The 25,694-nt window shown below is 35.1% G+C and overlaps 1 protein-coding gene across 1 annotated transcript; it reads left to right on the top strand.

The window, feature by feature from the left end:
• The first annotated feature begins 2,460 nt into the window (after positions 1-2,460).
• Positions 2,461-25,215, top strand: LOC149682675 (FMRFamide receptor-like). Its single transcript, XM_089834416.1, has 2 exons — positions 2,461-2,599; positions 23,370-25,215. The coding sequence occupies exons 1-2, from the start codon at positions 2,521-2,523 to the stop codon at positions 24,482-24,484; spliced, it is 1,194 nt and encodes a 397-aa protein (XP_089690542.1). The 5' UTR covers positions 2,461-2,520; the 3' UTR covers positions 24,485-25,215.
• The last annotated feature ends 479 nt before the right edge of the window (positions 25,216-25,694 follow it).

Below are 25,694 nucleotides of genomic sequence, written 5' to 3'. Positions count from 1 at the left end.
CGAATTTTCGAATTTGGTCATTAAGCCGAAAAGGTTGGCTACTTCTATCAATTCCAGATAATAGTAAAATAAGGAAAAACTAGTGCCTGGAAATAATGATACTAGAAAAAAAAGATGACCTAAAATTTGATGACCTTCAACCTTATTTTCAAGATAATGATGACGTTCTTTTCTTAACCATCATCTTAGAAACCATTTTAAAGTTGTTGCCGACAGTGACAGTGTGGTGACGAAGTTGCTTTGTTTACTTCTGTCGTGATATATTCCAGATAGTTTTAAAATAAACGAAAACTAGTACATAGAAATATTACATTAGACAAACATGACCTGGATTTTGATGACCTTGAACCTTATTTTCATCTTCGAAACCAATTTGAAAGTTGTTGATGACAGTGTGATGATAAATAGTATTGGTCGGAGGTTGACGATTGTCTACCATTGGGTCGAATCCCATTGGATCGAATGTCTCGTTCGACCGAATCCCATTAGACCGAATACCGCAATTTGGGCGGTTTTCCAATCATGAATTTTCCTTTCAATCCTATTTTTCTATTGATTTTCCTATTAAACTTCTTGTTATTGCAGAAAATACTAAACCAAACGTAACCTAATATAACAGTAATGTTTTGGAAAAGGCATATTTTTGGAGAAGTCAATGAAGCTAAATTTCAATATTTTGGAAAAGGCGTAACATTGTTAAATGATTTATAAATTATTACTAACCTAATTTAACCAAACCTAACCTAACATAGAAGTAATGTTTTGGAAAAGGCATATTATTTGAGAAGTCAATGAAGCTAAACATCAATATTTTGGAAAAGGCGTAACATTGTTCAATGAATTATAAAATATTACTAACCTAACCTAACCTAACCTAACCAAACCAAACCAAACCTAACCTAACATAACAGTAATGTTTTGGAAAAGGCATATTATTTGAGAAGTCAATGAAGCTAAATTTCAATATTTTGGAAAAGGCGTAACATTGTTAAATGATTTATAAAATATTACTAACCTAACCTAACCTAACCTAACCAAACCTAACCAAACCTAACCTAACCAAACCTAACCTAACCTAACCAAACCAAACCTAACCAAACCTAACCTAACCTAACCTAACCTAACCTAACCTAACCTAACCTAACCTAACCTAACCTAACCTAACCTAACCTAACCAAACCTAACCTAACCAAACCTAACCTAACCTAACCTAACCAAACCTAACCTAACCTAACCTAACCAAACCTAACCTAACCTAACCTGACCTAACCAAACCTAACCTAACCAAACCTAACCAAACCTAACCTAACCTAACCTAACCTAACCTAAAAATAAAATTGATTTTCTTATTAAACTTCTTGATACTGCAGCAAATAATATGTGTTCACCAATAACACTCTTCAATAAATTTCAGAAAATAACTTCCATTTTTGGAAATTGTCTAACCCTAACCTAACCATACCTAACGTAGTCTAACCTTACCATTAAGAGATCTCCCTCCCAAGTACTAACGGCGCTCGATGCTGCTTAACTTCTTCGATCATCCAAATCACTTTATCCATTGCGCTACTGGAGCCCGGCAACTCAAGGAAAACGCTATGATTTTATATGTGTAAACCCATCCCATTCAGTCGAAAGCTCTTCCATTTAAATATTCCCATTCAGTAGAAAATCGCTCTTTGGGCTATAAATTGTTTTAAATTTGGCTACAATTTTAGAAATTTGAATTCGATCCAACGGGATTCTATCCAATAGGATATTACCAGGTTGACCAATCAAGTAGTTAAAGATGTATTTTCTGTGAAAATATAATTACGTCTTTATTTTTACATTGACATTCTTTTCGCACTTGCATGATGCTTTCCAACGAATCCATCGATTAAACCTTTGATGACAGGCTAAAATAAAAGTAGGGCCTTGCATGAAGTTGGTTTATTTTCGCCTGTGCTCGCATTCAATCCTATACTCTGTTCGTTTCTAATTATCTATCTCTGAGGCACAGTAATCGAGGGAGATTTAGAAATATTGCGTTTCGAGCCGGTAATGATCCACATATATATTTCCGAGCAATGATTAAAATTGGAAACCAGTAATGAAAAAAGGATTGTATTAGTAGGAGGGAAGAAGGATAAGGGTGTAGGACGGTTACATGAGCCCGAGAAACGAAAAAATATTTTGAAAGTTATTATTCTTTCCTTCTAATAGTAGCACTTATGAAATCTTATCTTTCATCTTAAGAGAACCGCACAACAGATGGAAAATAGTTCCCTTCGATTTTTCCACTCGGTTTAAAAAAGATGAAACCCATTTTAAACTTGGGAACAGTTAAGTAGAGGAGAATGATTTATAGGTCATGGACCGGAATTAACACTTCCCATAATACCTTGTAATTCGGTAGGGACTATGTAAAGTGTAGCCGCGTTGCGATATTTTTAAATTTCATTTGTGTGAGAACCAACTTATATCTTGAATATGGAGTGACGAAACGCTGGAAATAATGGAAGGACTTGTTTGCCCTTGATGAGAGTTCAGGAGCAACGATATTATAGGCATAGAGATTTCTCGTCATCTATCTCCTACTGTCCTACAAGCTTTAAAGGTAACCCAATCCACGGATATTAACTTCAATATTGATTTCTCATGTTAAAAAGTGTTTCGTCGTGATAAAATACTTTTGGCAAATGTAATTTGAGTAAGAACATTGAAGACCAATGTTTTTTCTTCTTCAAATAATTTTGTTATAATCATGTCATTAACACTTCGAATATGTTTACTTCAGTCCACCCATAATAGCATGAATTTATTCATTAACTTGAATATATATGGGTATCATTAACCTTTCTATCATGTTATTCAGGGATGGGAGGGACCTTTCTATTACAAACGCGTTTAACGTCATCGCGGTAGCCAATCAAAATCGAGACACCTGGAAGTTCGAACAGCAGACAACCAATTTAACAAAACTTTATGAGGGATACAATTTTCGGTTAGGTTTAACAAACTGCGTCAACTGAATATTGAACATTATCGCCGATACGTGAATAAATATCTCAACACTATGTCCGAAGGTGATATTGATCTTTTAAAGGAAATTATATTAAGAGCGTGCAATGTTTTTCCTAATCTAAAACTGAAAACTGTTGGTAAAGTGCTAAGCCTTGGCCATAAAGAAAATGAAACGGTTGAAAATTAACTATCAACATCTGAAATGGTGAGAATTAATCATGCTTTTTTTTCCCTGCTGTTAGAGGTAAAATTAATGCGGTAGTTGATCAATTTACAAGCATAATTAGCCTTTCGCATGACAAGAGCTTTAGCTTTAAATACAAACCGCCGGAAATTCTCTGACGTCAAGCAAACTAAGCCCCTCCCATCCCTGAATATGTAGTTTAACTAGTCAATGTTAAATGAATACATTTATGATAATAGTCAATTATCTTTTTTGTTCACAAAACTGTTTTTATTAATGTTATTATGATTTAACACTTATTGTAAAATTTAAAACAATCCAAAACAGTTTGTAGCGTAAATCTTTCCTGCCCTGTAGAACTTGAGTGATCTACACTTCATAAAACATTGATTTTTTCAAATTAACGAACATGCAAGCGTGAATAATAAGCACTTTTTCTTTTTTGTAGGATTGATCATCAGCTTTCCTTTTTTTATTATTTCGCAAAACAATTGAAGGCTAGATAAATTAATATTACTCAAAGTGTCTCAAAGAAATCTATTGTTTTAATTTACGCTATAGCTTCAAAAATTTTAAAGGATCTCGATGGTATTTAGCACTTGACACGCCAGTCATTCATTTCATTGTGTAGTGGTATCTGATCTGTTATATGAAAATTGTTTTGGATGGAAAATATAATATCAGCTGAAGATCGAATTGATTGGATGATAAAATATTTTAGTTCTCTTTCTAAAGCTAAAATATTTTTTATTGATATTTAAGGCAAAGAATCCAATAATATTTCTTTCTATACCCAGTCAAATAGGGAATCATGAGGTGGATTTAATAGAGTTTAAAGTCCCCAGTAATATTATAATAATACGCACATAAGATAACAAGGTTTTACAGACACCGTTTCTTTCTAAAAGCGATTAATATGCCAGATTACCCATGGATTTAGTATTTCTAAAGAATGCAAGCAAAGAAGAAATCTGAGAGTAAGAGAATAAATCTAATCCCCACCGCCTAGTTAAACAATATAGACCTTCACTTTAAACATGTGCTGTGAAATTTTAAGTGACTATCATTTACTTGATCCTAAGCTCCTCTTATCAATACGCAACACCAAAGCAGCCAGTTAAACGTACGAGACGTTTATGATGTTCCCCGATAACTATTAATTGAGCATTTTTTACGTTGATAATTTTTTTTAATTTGGTAAGAAAATCGCGACATTAACGAAATTTATTGAACTGAATTCGTTCTTGCTGCATTATAAGATCGATTAATATACAAATTTAAACTTTTTGTGTGCGCTGGTAATCGTCAGCCTGTAAATCAAATCATAGAACTCACCTCAACACTGCGGAAAACATTTACCTACAGAGTCTCTATGGAAACATCTATTCAAATATCCCTCTGGCGGGAAATTTATTTCGTCACCCAGTTTACATAGACCGTGTCGTTATTCAAGTCGATACCGGTTGAATAATATGCATATATTAAGAGAAGGTCGGAAGAGATCAAGCTCTTTGCAAAACGGGCTAGAAATATTTTTTAAAAGAAGCGAAAAATTTGCCAGGAGCAACAGATTGCTGACTTTCTCAATCCCATTCCGTACCGTGCTAGTTGCGCGGACGTGAAGACTCGTGGCACTTCATCCGAGCTAGTTCTAATGTCAAGGTCTGTAAAGTTTGTAGCGGTTTATCTTTCGGGGACCTGCTAGGGTTTGGCTTTAATCTCGCACTCTACTTGTGTTCGGAAATGTAGGAGGTAAGAATGAATTAATAGTTTTCCCATTGAAAAATTTGTGTTCTTATCATAGCATACTAATTCCTGTTTCTAAAAGGCTTTTTTTCCTTGCGTGACATATTTGAAGCGAAATGCATTCAATAATGAAAGATTTATATTTTTCTGCCATTTTGCTACGCCAAAATCACACTAAACCGAAACCTTGTAAAATTTTTGTTTTAAGATTATTAAATGCAAAGTTTTTTGAAATTTTATGATCGAACACAAGTGGAAATTGTGCCAATAATTAGTCGACAAAGACTAGAAAAAGTAACAGATAAGAAAACAAAAGGGAATGATTGAAGTCCATATTTTGAAAATTTACAGCTTAAATACAGGATTATAAAACGTCAATTATTTAAAATAAACTCAACTTCGTTTTTCCAAAAAAATTCCTAAAATATTTTATCATGAAATTTTGCATTATTTTCGAAATAGCAGGTGTTTTACTTTTTGACATTGAAATCGAAGCACGAAACTACCTTTCATCGTGATTTTCCTCTTAAATTCCGCTGTAGGTTGCTTCGGTTTCATTGGTTCTCACTTTTTGTATCGACGACTGAATATGATTTATAATTTGATCCTTCAAATTCGGATAAAAGACATTTTTAAAATACCCTTTGATATAGTATTTTATGTACGAGGAACATGCTGTAGACGGTGTATAACAAACGTCGATCACGAAAAACGTAAGTGGAGACAGACAAACGATGGCATATGTATTTCATTCATTACTGGGCTTACTTTCCATTATCTCAAGTCTAATTTAAAACGTAAAGTAGTTGCAATGAAACCTTACTATCGCTTTAAATATCCCCAATCAGCTAAGATTTTTCCTAAGGAGTACGTTGGAGAACTATCGGTAAATGTAAGAAAATATCGCGTGTGTTTGTTATATATAGTAATGACTTGGCACGAACCCTTTCATGATAAAATAAATTTAGTAAAAGGATTTTTGATGAAAAAACTCAGATAAGTATTTTTTCAAATAATTGATGTTTTATAATCATATCTATAAACTGAAACATTTCAATATTTGGTACTCCAGTCATTCCATTTGGTTCCCATACATTTAACTTTTTATAGTCTTTGTCCATTAAGACAGTTTTTATTAGTATCTTTTCCTTCAGTCATAATTTTAATTAAGTCTGTTGAAAAGGTATTGCGTTCTATAAATCTGCACTTAGCAGCAGCAGAAAAAAAGGAGAACGTAGCTTTAGCCCAACCAGGAATTTATTTTTAAAGTAATGATACTTTGTAAGTTTGTATCGTAAATATAAGTAATGTTGAAACAGAAACATATCTAATTCGAATTGAATAACTTTACTTCACGAACCCAATATAAAGTTGAAAATCTCCTTTAAAATTCGCTAAGACGACCCAAGAATTTCAATTTTAATAAATGTTTGGTTATATTAACTTTTGGTAAGGGTATTTAGCTCAAAACATTCGTAAACCCATCCGTTTAAATATATTAGTTGGCCTAAAAGCAGGTTATTTTTTAAACTGGACCTGTGGCCAGTACAGCCCAAGCACTTTAATTAAAAAACCAGAACGCTGGCCACTTAAAATGGGTAATTTTTTAACGTTTTTAATTAAGTGGCCAGCATTTAAGTTTTAAACTGGCCCAGCTAATATTTTTAAGTGGACATTTGTCCATGGCTACCGCATTATTTCTCAGTCTCTCTTGTTATTTAACCAAAATCGACTCTAGTTAACAGGACCCAAAAATTGCCAATTTAAGTAAATGTTTGGTGAGATTGACATTTAAATTGTATAACAAGCTCCAATAATTTCAGAAACTTAAGAAAGGATTGTGTTATGTAATTTACTTGAAAAATTGTAATATTAACGTTTTTAAAAGAACGGTACACTTCAAATAACAAGATCCACGTTCGACTCTCTAAAATTAAAAACATATGTTACACGTCAGATGAACAGCAATAGTTTTTCATGTTTATTGTAGTCCTTAGAATTAAAAAAAATTAGAAATGCAAATTACTATTCAATAAAATTGGGCATTATATTGACGGAGGTGTTTAATCAGCGTAGGATTCATAGTTCATGTAACTATTGATTTCGCTAACGTAGAAGTCGGAACCGCTTAGTAATATGACCCACTAATCTCAAATAACACTCTAATAATTGATTATTCCACAAGTTAGATTGTTACTTAGTTAATTTATATTATCATTAATACCTATTGACAACGTTGGAAAGGTATGGCCATTATTATAATATGGCCATAAACACAATAATAATTGATTATTCTACAAGTAAGATTATTAACTAATTTATGTATAATTTCCATAATACCGACTGGCAGCGTTGTCATTATTTAGAAAATCCCGTAATATTTATCTTATTACGAGGTGATATTTTTTCGCGATAAAGCAAGTAGTCCACTTAGCCTTGCGAAACCGTATCGTTAACGTTTTAATTTCGTAAATCATCCGAAAGAGGGCGCCCATTACCTAAGTCCGAAAGAATCGTTTAAGAATAGTTATCAGATGGCGTTCTGTTCGTATTTGGATACGTGACTTTACGTTAACTATACGGTTTCGCAAGGCTTAGTGGACTACTTGATTTATACCCAAGGTTTCCCGACCAAGGAGGTACACTTTTTCGCAACCTACTTAACTTTACAGTACTAATAAAGGCTGAAAAGGTATGGTATTTCATTTCTCGTAGGATGAAATTGACCAAATTTTATAGGTTTCAAAAAACATTCTATTTAAACCAAGCGCTGCATTTCATTAAAAGTTTCAAATCTAATATCGCGCTTCATATCACCATTTTGGCTCTCAAATTAAGGTTTCGTGATTTTTCAAAACCCCTTTAAGAGTATTTTTTGTTGTCCTAAACCTAAGGTGAAATCTCAGATTATTAATCTGATATTTAATGATCACTGGAGAATTTTTATAATTATTTGGTAAATATGAGTTAGTTTTCGTGGTTCCAACGAATATCGTGTGGTTTAATACAGGGCATTGTATTTTCCAACCATTTCACCTAATGATTTAGTGAAATACGATATTATTGTTCATAAAAAAGGGGACGATTTAGCTTGAAAATATATTTGCTGAATAAAGTTTCTCCCCAAAAAGGGACAGATATTATACAAAATCGAGTTTTCTTTCACCTTGTTTTAAAAACTGCATTTATACACAATCATTGGCGAGACAAGGAGGCTTTTACAAACCCACAAAGGGCCTGAAATTAGATATTATTATATGTATTTCAATTTGAAACTAGGTTTAACCGAAACGATAAATTTGGATTTAATTGCGTTGTTGAAACATTTATGATTTGAAATTTTACGACAAAAACTGGTATAAATGCGGCGTTTCGAGATAAAGGGAGCTCTGATTTTCATGTATGAAATCATACAGAATCTGTTCTCGTAAAAACTTATCTATGTAAAATGTTTAACGCGAGCAAATAGAAATTGAGCTTCTACCATTTTAATTATTCAGGGTTGAACCGATGAGAAGAACACTTATTTCGAGTAAAATTTCGCTTTACTACTCGTGAAATAGCATCCGTCATTCTGATTACTGGCTTTGAAGCAAACAGGTTTAATTTGGTAGACACAAAGTGCACCCCTTTTGGTCAGGGCGGCTCCCTGGTGGGAACTGGGAAGCAGTGAAAATGTGACTCTGATACATTCAAGAAGTACAGAAATACATAAATGAAATTAAACACCAATGAAATTAAATACAAAATGAAATAACGTACAAATGAAACTAAGTACAAATGCAATTGAAAACAGATGTTGTGGGGGACGGTTGTAGGTTTAGGATAGGTGGTTCTCCGCCAGGCGCTTTTTCGCGCCTGCCACGTGATCAGGATTTCCGTGACATGGGAATGGGGCCAGGCTGTTGAGTTAAGACCCAACACCTGGGTTAGAGAGTGGTCAAAATACGTTTCGCGCCACTCCTATACCAAGATCCACGACCGAATTAGATCGCCGTGGTTATGCGTATGATCGGGCAAGTTTTCATTCTTTGTTGGGTGTTGAGCGACTAGAGAAAATTTATCTTTAAGACTAAGAAACGTTAATAATTATGCTAGATAACTAAGAATGTTTTTGAGGTGTAGCGAGGGGGTAATGTTTAAAAGCTAATCGAGTTGTCAATGGAACTCTTAATAACACCGGAATTATTCATTACTTAAAATTTTATCACCTATAGTTGCTTATTAATATAACGTGATCTATTCACGTTAACACGAAACAAATTCCGTCCACCCCTTATGATAAGAGTTTCACCAATCGGCGCTACTCGGTCTATAGACTCTCTAGAACTGACTGCACAAAACATTTTATTATTCTTTTTTTGAATTATTAAAATAATGTTAGATTCATTAATAAAACCTAGATTATAAATTTACGACGTCAAAACATTAGCGTCAAAAGCGTAACACGTTTTGACTTTTCTTAATTGAAATTTTTTATGTTGTTCATTACAGTATCACTTTACGAGATTATTGGTATTTCACGAGATTTGAATTGGAAGTCCTATCCTTAAAAAAACACCCTTATACTTTAAAGGCAGTATGAAATCTTATCTCCCTCAGAATAAAGCGGGTTAACCCACTTAACGTTTTAGCACGCATAATGTTAGGCCTGTTATTTTTCAACAAGCATGAAAGTTGGAGGAAATAGCTTTGAGCGTGCTAACATTTTAAAATTAATTAAAATAACATACTTAGACCTAATTTTTTTTATGGAACGTGGAAAAGGCACAACTAGAATAAATATTTGTAAATTTGAAAGTATTCCGAAACGTGAATTCACTGTAGTGTATTTCGATGTGCTGGAGCACCAAAAACCCCATGCTTTTCCAATAGGAAATTTAGCGAAACACTGTGATTTTTTCTTTAACATTACGGGAGGGTGTGGGTTCCTTTTAAGAAGGGCCTAGTGACCCTCTAGAATTGATCAACTTAACTTCATACTACAAGAATTGAGATACTATACATATCCAGCCTCTGCTAGTGCTATGAAGTTAGGTTGTAATAAACGTGTACCCCCTTGGTCGAGAAACCTTGAGCCTCACTCGCAAAAACATAATGACATCGTAATGATAAACTCCATAGAAAATTTAATAAAATTTAGGATTTATTATAAATAGAAAAACCCTGACGGGATTTCTTTATTGCTTTCAAACGGAAAATAACGAAAGAAATTTGGTGTACGGACAACCATTTAAAATGGACACTTTCTCGTGCCTCATTTCCCTTAGGGCAGTGAAATAGACGGATCAATAAAGTCCTTTCGCGGGTTGAAAGAAGGCTTTTCTTTTCTGCTTTCACCCCGTTCAACATACGGACATTATATAGACACAGAAGTAAATAGGGGGAAGTACGTACCAAAGGGGATTTCGAGAGGCGTCGAGTTATGGTTTTTTTCGCGCCTTTCCGCTACCGCGTTTTTGGCGGGAACTCGCGGATGAATACACTTCCCCGAAACTATTTTCTTTTCGTCTGCTCCTGTTCATTCTAGCATATTCAACTCAAGAGTCAGGTCGGCTCCGTATTCCGTAGCTGGCCGCCGTGCCGGGCCAGCTACGGACTACGGAGCCGACTGCCTGGCCCTGGTAACAGCGTATAATTTTATTCGGCCTGATATCCTGTTCTCGTAAGTTTTTAATAATAACCAGAAGAAAATAGTAATAACTGAAGGTTTTCTATATAAAAAAATGGAATAATAAAGCTAAATATTTACTGGTTATATTAGTTTATTTGTGATTAGAATCAGATGCGTAAAATTTTAAAATGAACTTAAGCCTCTGCCTAAGCTTAACAACTAGCCTGAATTATAGAAAAGGCTAAAGAGGAATTCAAGTCGGTCTCATTATATGAAAATAGGAAAAATATGTTCCAGAACCTTAAAGAAAACGGCGATTTCGAAAAACTATTTCAAATTTTGTAGGCCTATGCTAATTTCCAGTTGAACGATTTTAGTTAACTATATGACCGAGTGGTGGCGTATGAAAGAAAATTTCCCTGGAAATGTTGCCTCACTCTGATTGGATGAATTCAAATTTTGGGCCGCAAAGCGTGATTTTACAATAAAGGGACGTCTTACACTGGCTAAAGCTGGAGAAACGTACTTCCCCCTATTTACTTCTGATAGACATTAATTTATGGAAAGCTCTAAGGTCGTCACAAAATGCGGCATCTCTTACTAAATTCATGGCTAATTCCTTGAGCTAAGCCTAATTGATCTTAGCCTTTACATCACAGCGAGGCTCTATTAGCGAACCTGACCTGCTTGGTAGATATAATCTCTTGATTATATCTTGAACAAGATGGTCAAAGCCACAAAGTATCCATACTTCTGTTCTTCTACGAACCAATTTTCTAGTGGAAATTATCTTAATTTAATTGTGATAATCGTAGGGCGACTCTAACAGAGAATTGGAGTGAGTAGTTCCTCGTTGTACCATCTTTAACAGTGATTATGTGCAACCCACACGTAACCCCTAACTATAGACGTCCAGAAAAATGGTGTAAACAGCCCCTCGATGCTGACGATGCACTACCTTTAAAAGACTAGCGACCTTATTTAAAAATTATCTCAAATCTACCTTACTTTTTTGAGAGTCTAAACTCTTCTGATTCCAAAAATATCCTTGATAAATCGAGAATATCTATTTCAATCTGATCGGAGCGGGTAGCGATTTTTTCCTCGCTTTAAAGGGAGGGTGAAGTGGAAAATCAAGTGATTTTTTATCGATTCTTCTTCTAATTATAAGACCAGTCTGCATAGTGAAACATTCAGAAAATACCTCCGAATGGTTTTAAAATTCAAATTAGATTCCGATTTTAAGAATAATTTGAAGTATCCCCCTCCGACCAATCGCGTAACGCCTTGCCTTTTTATTAATAAAATTCTCGTGGCACGCTCCGTGTCTCGCGCCACGATTTGACAATAATTAAATTCTCGTGGCACGTTCTGTGCGCGCGATGTGGCCATCGCGCGCACAGAACGTAACATCTGGGATAGTAATAAACACAGCTTTCAGACCTTTCTAAAAGTAACATCAGTATATACTTTAAAATTCCCCTCGATTTCTTTAATGTTGAAAAAGGGGAGAGTATTGATAGCGTGAAATTCTTATTGTTGACGGGTGATCTAAATTTTAAAAGAAGTAGGATACCTCCCATTTATTTTAAGGCAATAGCATAAACTTCTCTCTCGGCTTAAATACATCCAGAAAACGTTAAACACAATTCACAATGCTTAACCTTACTAGTGCAATTAAATGGAATGCTTAAACTTACTATTTTAATCCCCTTCATTTTACACTAACGATAAATATCACCTCACCACAATCCTTTCCCATTCATTCTCCCTTCATTGACGAAAGAAACATTTATACTGGCAAAGGCATACGGGTACGAGTACAACGACAGGGCAGGTCAAACTAATACCCTCATCGTAGATGTACATCATAAGATGTGGGTAAAAATATCGTCAGCTTTTTTTACCTCTCCGAGTGAGGTATGTCACGGAGAGGTATTACACCGGCCGTGTCTGTCTGTCTGTCTGTCTGTCAGACCCCACGTGACCGCGTTCGCAGTTTACAAATCGGAGCAAACAAATACCCGATTTCCGGAACGCGTTCGCGGTTCACGGAAATTTGGCCATTCATCTGCCAACACCAGCCTTTACCAACTGGCTTCTAAGGACCACAATCTGCTAGTCTTTGTCCATCCCACATGGACACTAGTCTGTACTTGCTGGCTCGTAAGCACCACCATCTTCTGTTCTTCGTCAATCCCACATTGACACCAGCTTCTCTGCACCACCATCTTCAGGTCTTTGTCCATTCCGGCTTCTTCTCCATCGTTATCGTTTGGTTTTAAGATATACGCGGCGATCGGCTAGGGTTACGAGAAACGTCTAGCCTCCCAATGGCAGGGCTTCCACCATCGGTTCACGCGAATGCGTTTTTATCTATTATTATAATGGAAACAAATCGTATATATACCCCAAAATTTGAAGAAAGCGGGCAAGAGGGGTACCCTTCACTTTAAACGTCAATATTATAGCGATTTCCACTGACTGCTCCAAAGAGTGCTCTCAGGGTTAGGATGACGTAACTGCCCTCAGCGAGTTTTGGAGAGAATAGTTTCGTCAGTGGAACACGATCGAGAGGTTCGAGTGCGCTCTGAATAATCAAAATTGGCGCCTGAGACGAAATTGTAATAAAGTGTGTATATCTTGACGCAAATGGGCTAAAACCAATTAATAGAATTAACATTTCAATTAATTTACAAAAAATCTATTTTGAGTAATGATCGACAACGTCTCTGATATAATTATTGTTTTAGGACGAGGCGTAATATCATTAAAGTAATCATAAAACCTCGTATTTTTCATCTTCAGAACTTTCAGAAGATGATTCCAGAAATAAGCATAAGCGAGAGCCTGTCTTCTATGAGATACCACGTGGTCCGCCATTTTGATTTTTTTACGTCATACTCGAGCACCGTCGCTCCGTCGAATTTTTCAGAGCACGAAAGAGCAATTCTCGGGCAGTTTTTGGGGTCAGTGGAAAACGCGATTCTGGGCGCGTGTTGCGCTCGTGTTCCCAGTGGCGGACGAAAACGCGCCGAGAGTGCACTTAGAGTGCTCTAGTGCAGTCAGTGGAAATCGCTATTAGCAAAGCTACGAAAGATAATAGGAACAACTTTATTTTAAACGATTTAACTATTTTTAAAGTTATTTACTGGCGATTAAAATAATTAATATAATTTATATTTAATTAATTATTTAAGACAAACTTATTTTTATGTTATGACACAAGTGAGAGTTTATATAGAACGAGTAATGAAGATTGCATCCGAATCGAAACACTACAGCACATCAAAGTTAATATAGAGCGAGTAGGATGATAAGATCTCTTACAAAACGATAACATTTCCTTTTTTGCAGAATATTAAATGGAAATATTTTAAATATTTTTCGGCATTACGATTCTTTAAGTAGTACCTATAAAGCTCTGTTCATCTTAATATTCCAAGAACATCTTTTGATATTAACATTTCAAATTTGGTGTTTACTTTTTAATTCAGCTTTACAACATTTATATATAATCAGGAGAAAATAGCAGGAGTGGCCCTCTAGCAGGGATACGCGAGGCGTCACATTCTCGATATTTTCCCGCGTTCCTAGCTCGGTCGTTTTCGCGGGAATTCGCGGATGAATACACGTTTTAGAGGTGCTACGGCGAAAAGTTGATAATTCGTCTGCTTCATAGTCTTAGGTTAGAGTTAGGTTCGTGTAAGTGATAACAGAACTTACAGAAGTGCTTAAAAGACTTCTTATCTGGTAAGTAATTAAAATTTTAATAATAATTAGTTTGTAATTATTGAACTTTGAACCAGAAGATTACAAAATGGATGAAATTGAGTCGAAAGAAGCCTTTAAGGCTATATCGCTTTATGAGAAACGAAATTTTATATTTTCGACTCTAAGAGAGTGGGAATCTAGATGTCCTTTTTAGGATAATGAAAGATAAATTTGTTAGCTTAAAAGAAACTTCTAAACCCAGAGAGTTGGACCCTAAAATAGGGGGCTATTCCTATTTTTTAAACGAGTGGCAGAGTTATGTGACGTCTTTAATTTCCAAAACATTGCGTCTACAGTGTGGCCCTTCTATTACGTCAACTGACGATGAAACAGTTATGTCGATAACGCGGTTATTTCTGAATAATAAATCAGATGGTGTCATTGAAGACATAGCAATCATAATTCAGTGGATTGCCGGAGAAATATTAGACACTCATAACAAGGGAGAAATATCACGTCAATTACCAAGAACTATCGGGATGGTGGAATCAACTGTAACAGAAGTGTCACTGAGACAAGTAGAAACAGATATAACCTACGCAGCTTATAGGCTAGGAGGAGGGACACTGGGAGGAATGATAAATCTTCACAAAAAACGAATGGAAAACAGTATTTTAACTAATTGCCAAAGAAATAAATCTAGTCTTTTTTATAAACTGGCACTGTTGCTTCGTGACACTGAGAAGAAAAGTCAATTTATCCCAACTACTTTGCATAATATGGATAGAGGCAAGATGCACTTTCTGCATGAGAATTTGCTCGGATATGCCAAAGCAGTAGGAGAAAACGTTGCCAATGTCTACAATGAAATCTGTCAAATCGATGAACGAAATGTTATAAGTGAGTAAAATGGTTATGCTTACCCATGAGCCCAAATTTTTAAACTAATGATTTATGAACTGGTGGTGATTATCATTGACATTTATTTTTCAGAAAAAACTTTGGAATTGTTGTTTAACGATGAACACCTGAAAACTCTGTTCTTCCAGTGTATTAATTCAATAAAGGAAGTACAAGAATGCCGTTTTCAACTACAAATATTGGAAGAATTCAGGCTAGTTCATTTAAGAAAAATGGGGCATGCCCTGATAAATGATTTTATAAATGCCAAGATGGATAAAAAGAATAGAAAAGATGATCAACGTGGCATAGGAGGCCAACTTTTAAGAGACCAACTTTATCAGATGTCATCGACTTCAGGGAAGGGCAAGAAAAAAAAACAGAGAGTACCAAGAATTGTAACCTCAAGAAAAATATAAATGAATCAAAGCGTAAGAAACCCTCACCCTCTCAAAATCAAGAGAGTAAAGAATCTCCTATGAAAAAAGCTGGGAGAAAGGTGCGAAGGAGCAAGAAATCCAATAAAGAGAGTCGAAGCAAAGAATCTCCAACGAAGAAAACTGTGGGAAAAAAGCAAATTAGCAAGAATCAAGTGCAAAATCAAGAGAGTCATAGCAAAGAATCTCCGACTGGGAAAACTGAGGGGAAAAAGCAAATTAGCAATATTCAATTTCAAAATCATAGTAAAGTATCGACTACAACGAAAACAGAGAGTAAGGTACCCAGGTTCAAGAAAACCTCTCAAAATCGGGAACTTGAAGATGTAAAAATTCACGACACAACACAGATCTCATCCCGAGGGAGAATTCGGAAAAACAATTTTAAAAATGAATATGTATATTAATCAAGTTCACCCTAAGTCAAAGGAAAAGGTGATATTTCAGCCAAATACAAATGCGAAAAAATCCATGCCGGCTTTTTAAAATAATATTTTCAGTCAAGGAAAATTGACATTTCATGTGATCTGTGTATAGTAATATTTTAAGTCAGGGAAAATTGATATTTTTTGTGATCTTTGTAAAATAGTACTTGAAGTCAGGGAAAAGTGATATTTATTGTTATTTTCGTAAAATAGTATTTGAAGTCAGGAAAAAGTGCTATTTTTGTGATCTTTGTAAATAATAATAAGCCAAAAAAAAGTGATCTTAATGTGATATTTAATTACGTAATAAATTTACAATTCGTAGGGAAATAAAATCAAAATTAATGTTGAAAATAAAAATATTCGACAGTAGTTAAAATAATTTTTATGAAAATGTGATCATGATCTATGATTAAAGGAAATATACCTCAAACTAGAAAACAAGTAGTCGTCTTTGTGAGCATATGATTGTTCAAATAGCGATATACTCAGTCCAAAATTGTTTAGTATCGCTAATTGGTGAAATCTAAAATGGATGAAACATTCATTTCTACGCCTCGATACGCACTTTCCCCACTTTTGGAGGTATCTGTATATTTTTTAGGGCTTCTCATATCGGAACTTATTAGTAGTGATCTTCTAGCTGGTTTAAAATTAGAGCTTGTAAGCTTGCCAGCGGTAACAAAACGCATCTGACTAAATAATGTTTCGACAACACTGCCATTAATTTTTACCGGGTACACGTAAAATGTAGGATTCCTTTCGTGGTATTCATTTATGAAACCCTTAAAACCAAATACAATAACCCGCAGAAGGTCCCACGTTTGCCATGCTAGAAATGATTTCCCTTCGGCGCCTGATAACGGTTTCCCACTAGCAATTGTTTCATTTGCCCAATTTTCGAAGTACGAAAATCCTTTCAAAATATTTTGAACAGGTTCACTTTCCACTGAGTAGACCTTCTCATGTGAAAGGAAGCCCACTTCAAATAGATTATGACATGCATGGAGATAGTCATAACATGCCATGACTTCCTTGTAATCCTTAGGGAGGATGTCTATCCCTGTATTCTTTTCGGGAATATTACTAGCATTCTCAACTTCGTCACTTGCATGAGTAGGCAATGATACACTACTAGGGTGGGCATAATTGTACAATTCGCTTAGAAAGGGTAATTGCTGTAAAATTTTGGCTGGGGTGACATTCAATTTAGTCCAACTATCCCTCTCGATGTAGGAGTGACGCAGCCCTTTCACTTGACAAAGTTCAAGATTTGATTTTCTCTCGTCCTCCCTCAATTCAACCTCTTCAATTTGCTTCCAGCCGAAGGATACGCCACCTCTTTCAAACGCTCGTGTCCCATTTTCTTTGGAGTGGCTGAGGCCATTTATTAAATTTTTTAGTTGGTGACTGGGACAAATAATCCAATAAACCCAACGATCTGGCACGGAAGGGTTGCGAAATCTTGGGAAAACTTGAAAATTTTGCGTTCCATCTTCACCAGTAATGTAAGAGTATTGTCCTGTTATGCCATGCGTTGATTTTATCATAGTTAAATTAGAACTGGCGCCATCACAAACTATGGCTGATATCAAAAATCCGGTGGATTGGAAGGCAAACATGCATTTCTGAGTTATTGCTGTTAATTGATCATGGGTGAATGGGACACTGTTAGGAAAATAAGGCCCGATAACATCATACTTTCCTCCAGCGCACCGCCAGACATACTGAAGTACGTATTGTGCAGCTAAACAGTTATTTACAGATTTGGGATTGTAAAAATTATGAAGAGATGGCAGCTCATTCGGATCCATGGCTAATCCAATAAATTTGTTGTTACTTGAGTTCCAGACCATTTTTCCAATGACTTTGACCTCATCTAACACTAATACACCATCTTGAGGTGGTCATTCACTTTCCGGATAGCTTGAAAAGCATTTTTTAAACTTACTGCTTTCTCTCATTAGATATTCAATGTCAATACCAGCATCACATTTTATATTGCGAACTTTTTTTTCTATTGTTCTAACGCTTGGCAAATTAAATATACTGAGTGACTTTAAGGCTCTGTATGAAGCTGGTGATCGTGAATACAGTGTTAAAGCTAAGCGGTACGTCAGAGGGCTCCATCTATTTCCAGTGCTGTCTTCATTATTTCTTTGTTGATCTTTTAAAAATACTGAGAGTTTGTTCTCTTCACTGTCATTTTCCCACGATTTCGAAAATGCCTTCCCTAGAATCGGATTCCGTCTTTTAACCTCTGTTAAAATCTTTTTCAACTTTTCTTTATGATTCACATTAATTTCATTCATTGCTTGAGATAACTCCAAACTCTGCTCGGCATTGAGAATCACTGCGTTTTCTTTCAGTTCCTTTTCCATTTTCGCTATTCTTTTATTCAGCCGATAACGTTGGTTACGTAAATTCTTAACTCTAATTTTCCTGCTTATCGGTGTCAAATCTTGTATGGGAAATTTAGAGTTGACTTGCCGCCTATTTAACTTGGTCCTTTGGGAAGCCTCAATTGTGTTTTTTCGTTTCTTCAGATACCTTTTACAAATGGAATTTTTTTACATATAGGTCTGTAAAAAAATCACAACATGATTGGCATATTATATTTACTTTTCTAAGGCAGAACATTTAGGACACATAAATGTCTCTTTATTGGCAGTTGTGGATGTGGAATGTAGGTTTTTCTTCGTAGGAATCCTAAAGAGAATAGGGCAATTTTTGGATTGTCTTCTTTCACAAGGATGGTGTATAGTATCTAAGACTCGTGGTTTCGCAAATGGAAATTCCTAGGAATGGTAATAAATTAGTACTCATTTGAATGAAATAAATGTGGGAGTGTCTGATTGTACTCACAGTTTTAATTCCAGAACAAAACACGTTGTTTTCATCAAGGTAATTTAGTGCACGAAAAACAGTTTCTGCATTTATTTTGCAGGTTTCTGAATTCCAGAAAGTCTCTTGAATAACAGGTTTAAATACAAGGATAATTGAGGCAATCCCATCCGAAGAGAACTTGATTTTGACAGGGATTTCATATAAATCACCAATGTTTGTAAGCATATTCCTCCTCAAAATCTCCAGACACGATATTGACCCATCGGCCTTGTACTGATAAATGCAACACAGACCTTAACAGATATAATGCCCAAATATTAACAGAAATAATGCCCAAAAATTAATGTTGTTTATATTAATTCAGTATATTCATACATTAAAATCAAAATATTACAACTTACCAGACTGATCTTTAACAAGTTCATAAACTTGACGAATTGGCTCATTGTCAATCACAGCCGGGTTAGTTGGTCTTAAATATTTAGACTGAATGTCAGTCTCACTCTCACACGACAAATCCGAATTTTTCCTTTTATTTTTAACATCTTCAGAATAATGTTTAGCACCAATTATTCCGATTTGATATGCGGTTGTCTCACATTTTAATTCTTTAACGCTAGAAAGGCCGGCATGGGATTCACAATGATCTCCATCATCATTTGATAAGTTGCCAAGGCTTAAGTTTTCAGTAGCGACTGATTGGTTTTTAACTTCAATTTTGGTTTGTACAGCTTTCCCTTTCCCTTTAAAAGAAGTCTGACTCTTCTTGTCACTTTTCTCTTTATATGTTAAGTCACACTGGGTAGAATTATCCATTGTCAGGCTAATTTACGGAACCAAAACTTACGAAACACGTTTTGCCCCGCGCATTTTGAAAGAGCAGACAGCTCTAGTTTAGTGTAAAAGTTTGTCGCAAGAGGGAACAAAATTGAATTTAGCACTACTTTCGCCCTCTCCCAAGAGCTCTTCCTGATTGGCTATCTGTATCGCGAGAGTGTTTTCGTTGGTTTTGGGACGCCTTGCACTGGTCAAAGCTACAAAGAGCCACTCCTGCTATTTTCTCCTGATATAATGTAATCGCATTTTTTATATTCATTAGATAATATGGATGTTAATTCTTCATCTATCCACACGTGTTGAAATGATTGGGTCTGTGAAATAGGACACCCTAGATTTAAACTAGAAATGACCTTGTTTCGCTTCCTCTTATAGGAGGTGTTAACGGTTCCGAGTGAGCCGAAAGTTAAATACACCCTTCAGTGATACATTTTAGGTCCTCATTAGAATTATTGAGGATACAAAGGAAATTGTTAAACGCTTAAGCCTTTGCTAAAGACCTTAGCAATATTTCGCCAATTTGAACTATGTATTTCCGGTTTTTCTCATTGGCTGGTGGACCTGTGTTTAGAAAGTAAATTCGTCTCGGCTTGGAGAGGTTTATTTTGGTTTCCCAACTTGTTTCATTTGCTTTTAAAATTCCCCTCGATTTCATTGAATGTTGAAATAGGGGAGCGGTATTGAAAGCTCGAAATATTTTTTTTTCGACGGGTGAGAAAACTTTTAAAAGGAGTAGTACAGCTTTCATTTAAAATAAGGCAAAACCATAATCCTCTCTCTTTCTCTTTGGTATGAACGAGCAAAAACTCTTTAAAAACAACGAGCGAACGAAAAACACAACAATGCTTCACCTTACTAGCATCGTCCTCTCCGTTTAAATATGCGAAAGATGGAAAAAATTATTACCTTGCCACAATCAGTCTCCCTTCAAAGACGAGCGAAATATATGGTACTACTATAATACTAAATAATCTTTCTCCTACTACTATTACAGGCAACTTTTCGTGAGCTCGAAGGCATCCGTTAGTGACTTTACGGATTAAAAAAAGTTGTTAAGCCTATTCACTACTATAGTGATACAAACTGAATTGATTGCATTTGTGTTTATTATTGGCCATAATTTCAATTACGTTTCAAGAGTGATATTTAAATTGGCCTACCGATTAATACAAATGGCAATTCTGTGCGTTGCTTGGCAAGAAAGAAGGCAACACTTTGCGTGTCAACGCGTTTTTCGAGATAAATGAAAATTAATTTAATTAAGGTGACCATTTATAAATAATTAAATAGTGAAGAAAAACCAAGCCAATAGTTCAACTTAAGCCTATCGAAAACGCTATGATGAAATTTCAAAGGGAATTTAAAAATTAACGTGAAAAATGTTTTCACTCAACGGAAAAGTTATAGAATAGCAATTTTCAGTTAACCGTTATGCTAAAAACGGAAAACTGTAAACTTGACGGGAACAGTAATGTTTACAGGATGTATGGAGAAAATTACAGTATAGGGTCCCTGGTCAAACTAATAGCCTCATTGTAGATATACATCATACGATGTGAATAACAAAAAGAGAAGTTGCTCGCTATAGCGCTCGTACTAAGAAAACAACCAAGGTGTAAAAGTAGCATTTTACTCTTTTTAGTTATTTACAAAAATAGAAGTAAATTTATTCCATTATGTCTTGAACCTTTCGATCATGCTAAATTTTAACCTCTCATTCATTGTGAAACTCTGCAAATGGTTTTCAAGTAACTAAACTTAAAATTTTCTTTCACAGCAGGCATCTCTACGTCAGTATAAGAAGTATTTCGAGAATTTTTCGCCTTCGTCGCATAGCTGGGTGCCAGAGATATCCACTAATTTTGTCGATTCGTTTTACCAGAAGGTTTTCATTTCTTGAAAATGAATGAGGATAATTATGGAAGATATGGAAAAATTCCATAGCCAACGATAGGAAACTCAATCACTTTTACAACGTCTCGAGGGCTTTAGCTATCTGGAAACCTCCATGCAAAGGAAACATATTTCATTTGTTTTAGTTTATCATTATCAATGCGAAGTATTGCACAATTCACAATGAAAATAAGCTTAACTCTGGAAACAATATCGTACAGTCCCAATTCAATTTTTACATGCAGCAGAGAGAAAGTAGTTTTAAATTAGTCTTTTGTCGAAAAAAATAAATTACTAAATCAGTTGTTATTTATAGCAGCATTTGTACTGCCACGAATATATTCTTAAACAGTAAGAACATGAAACTACCTTAAGTACCATAATTACCCCTGATAAGTAAACACGGCTGTTGGACTAATGTAACCGGCATTTTCACCCAAAAAACTAAGGAGGCGGCCTCTTGTAGTCATTTGAAACTGTAAATCGTACGCGGAGGCTCATTTTCAGACCTCCCCTACAGATATCTTGTAGGCCACGGACCAGTGTTGGTGTAATGGCGGCCTTGAAGCGCGCGAGTGTAGGCATGGTTTAGGGTTGTAATTAAGACATTATTTTTGTTGCGACATATATAAAACGGTACTAATTCATCAATTTATGTAGGTTAAATAACAATAACCATTAACACTTACAATATTTGTAGCTTAGGCTTCTGTGGCCTGTGCCCAGGGTTGTTGACTTTTTTGATTTTTTCAAAAAAATCAAAAAAATCGATTTTTTTTGATTTAAATCGGATTTTTTTGATTTTAATTGATTTTTTTGATTTTTTTGATTTTTATTGAACTAATAGGTAGTAAATTACCAACATGAAAACTTTTCAGTCAAAATTAACCAAAAGCAAAATATTCATGACATTTAAGCAGCTATTGGATATTATTACAATTCATATGCTTGTATAAAAAGACTAGCTTGACTGCTATCTCATTTCCTAGCCTTTCCAGCAAGACAAACTGGAGTACTGGGAAAAACTTACATTGAAATATACCAAAACCATGATTATTTTAAATTTTAGGTCTTTTCTAGTTAAGTTTCTTCTCGAGTTTCTTAAACTGCTTCTTGGAATCTTAGAAAACATTTTTTAAAAATAAAAATATATTCTTGATTTTAATCAAATGATTTTTTTAAAAAAATCTGTTGATTTAAATCAGTGATTTAAATCAAACTGATTTAAATCAAACAACCCTGCCTGTGCCCATTAGTGTAGCAGACGAAACCTTAATGTTTACTTACTCAGAATTCTGACTGAGAATCTAAGAATTCTATCCATTTACCGAGATTCTAAGTCAGACTTCTGGAAAGCTAGAGGCAGTCTTAGAAACGTCTCCCATTGGCTAAAAAGGTTGGGGCAAAAAAGGCCGCACGGCGTCGCATATACCTAACTTGTATAAGACGCAGATGAACATGCTGGTTACATTAGTCCAACAGGCGTGTTTTACTTATCAGGGGTAATTATGGTACTTATGATAATACTGTCAAAACTAAATATAAGTATTAGACTTGAATATAAATTAATTTAAATTGACCAAATTGCATTAATGTCAACATTGAGGCTATATTGAAATGCAAAATACAACTTGACACTTTGTCCATAATTCCGGTTATAATGATTTTGAAACTAAAGTGATTTAATTATTAAATTGTATTAAGGATTCACGATCTGGATTTTGTATAAGTAGCTTAATAATAATGTAATTTTTTTCCTTTATTAGAAATGAACGACACGGCCAACCTTACGGCGCTACCACCGGTCGAAACCTTCGAACTGGTGGTCGTTGGAATTTCTTTAACGTCAGTGGCTGCGTTCGGTATAGTGGCTAATGTCATATCATTATGCGTTTTTGCCAGACCAGAGATGAAATCATCGGTAAACTGTTGCTTGCAAGGTTTAGCCATGTTTGACATAGGCGTTCTTGTATGTGCCATATTCCTCTTCGGACTACGATCCCTTGGTCGTGGTCAAACGTCATTACTTCACGAGTACACTTGGAAAATTTCTCCTTTTATAATCACCTTTCTGTATCCAGTTGCGTTAGTGGCCCAAACTGGATCTATATGGACAACGGTAGCTGTAACTGTCGAGCGCTACGTGGCGGTATGTCACCCGCTTAAAGCGCGTTCATTTTGCACGTACCGTCGAGCACGGTATTACAATCTTTCGGTGTTAGTGTTTGCGATCGCGTACAACATTCCGCGGTTTTTTGAAGTTCAGCGGATTGGTTTCATAGACACCGAAACTAACGAAACATACTACATGGTGTCGATGTCAGATTTTAGAAAGAATAAAGTGTATTTTAAAGTGTACTATATCGGTATGTACCTTCTAGCAATGTATTTCGTACCTTTCATAGTACTATCGGTTCTGAATGCTTTGATTTGGAAGACTGTACATTCCGCTAATCGAGATAGACGCCTTCTTTCAAGACGTCTGCAAAAAGAATTCGGATTGGCAGTTATGTTACTGGGTGTTGTGTCTATTTTTATCGTTTGTAATGTTTTAGCGCCCATAACGAATATCTTGGAGTTTTTCGAGTACGATATACCATATATAGTTTACATTTCAAATCTTCTAGTCGTTATAAACTCTTCCGCTAATTTAGTGGTGTATTGCCTATTTGGACATCGATTTAAGCGTTTTTTGCTGCGCATATTTTGTCGTAAAGACGTAAGGGAAAATGTTTATTACAGTAGAGACAGTGTTAGGTGGACGAGTATACGGTTAACTAATACTCCCAAATCGTCTGTTTCAAGTGGCCAGACCAATATGATTAACGTTAGTAATTTGTGCATGGAAATATCTAAGAACAAAGTTTCGAGAGAGGGTTAAGAATTTCTCTGAAGTGCATGTTGATAGTGAAAATTTAGAAATGAATGAATCAGTCTTTAGGGTGATCAGAAGAGACATCTTAGAAATTGAGCTTTCCAATTTAATTAAATAGTATTGAAATAAAGGCAATTAAAGTTCGCTACAAAAATATAACCTTTACGAATGTTCTGTGTCTAAAAACGGAAAGAAAAGAACCCAACAATCAGACCAAAAAATAATGGGGAAGTGTCTGGCAGCATTGCATCTCCGAAAATGTAACTAGGTTTCGCCGCCGAAAATTTAGCAACCACCGTAGCGGCGGAGTTACTCCAATATAGACCATGACTATTAAGGTACCAAAAGTAAGAGTTTAACTTGATGAACCTAAAGGCTGGTGGTTTTATTACTTGAAACTTTTAAGTCGTACTTTGGTTTTTCTGAATACACCAATGTCTTTTTTGTGCAGTTGATTTTTCAACAGTGGCGCAATCTTGTTATTTTTAAATCATTTTTGGAGTTTTAAAGTCAAATTTATGAAAAATCCTTAATTTTCATATTTCAAAATGTAAAGTTTTTTAAGATCAATTTATCAAACACATGAAACAATGAATTTAAAACGATACTTGAACATTTAGGCTATTTTCCAATAATGTTTTTCTCAATTAACCACACAAAATTGATTAATATTTTAATCAAATGCATAGCAAAATTTTATCAAAATAATTTATGGCTAAAATTTTGAAGATCTTGACAAATATTAATATTTGCAAGATAGTTGAAATTTAATATTATTTAAAGGATTTGGAGCTTTCCAGGGGTAAAAACGTTTATTTTAATTCTAGGTTTATAAGTCAACACATATTTCTCTGTTCGGTATATCGTGCATTATAACAATAAGTAAATAATTACGAGGAACCCTAATATGCTTATTTTTATAAACAAGGCGACCCAAGGGCTCGTAATAGTAGCCACATCGTACGGGTGAATAGCCCCTCTATACCCTACCCTAATGAGTGGATAACCCCTCTATACCTTACCCTAATGAGTGGATAACCCCTCTATACCTTACCCTAATGAGTGAATAGCGCTATCTTTTACAATGCTTAAATAATTTACCGTGCATAAAATCATAGTGAATAGCCCCTCGATGCCCTACCCTAAACGGTGATAGAATTATTACCCGTATAAATTTACTTATGCTGTAATTGTAATATTCCGGCGAATCGAAGAA

This window comes from Phalangium opilio, unplaced genomic scaffold (assembly GCF_054372755.1).
Source record: "Phalangium opilio isolate 3A_F unplaced genomic scaffold, DU_Popi_V2 ptg000038l_1, whole genome shotgun sequence".
Lineage (NCBI taxonomy): Eukaryota > Metazoa > Arthropoda > Arachnida > Opiliones > Phalangiidae > Phalangium > Phalangium opilio.
Note: the sequence above shows the minus strand (reverse complement) of the source record. Positions and strands in the feature narration are given on the sequence as shown.

Bases quoted from the DNA above. Each gene is read 5' to 3' on its own strand.
- LOC149682675 (XM_089834416.1), top strand. From the start codon at position 2,521: ATGAGAGTTCAGGAGCAACGATATTATAGGCATAGAGATTTCTCGTCA. The intron at 2,600-23,369 runs GTAACCCAATCC...TTCCTTTATTAG, and splicing joins CTGTCCTACAAGCTTTAAAG to AAATGAACGACACGGCCAAC.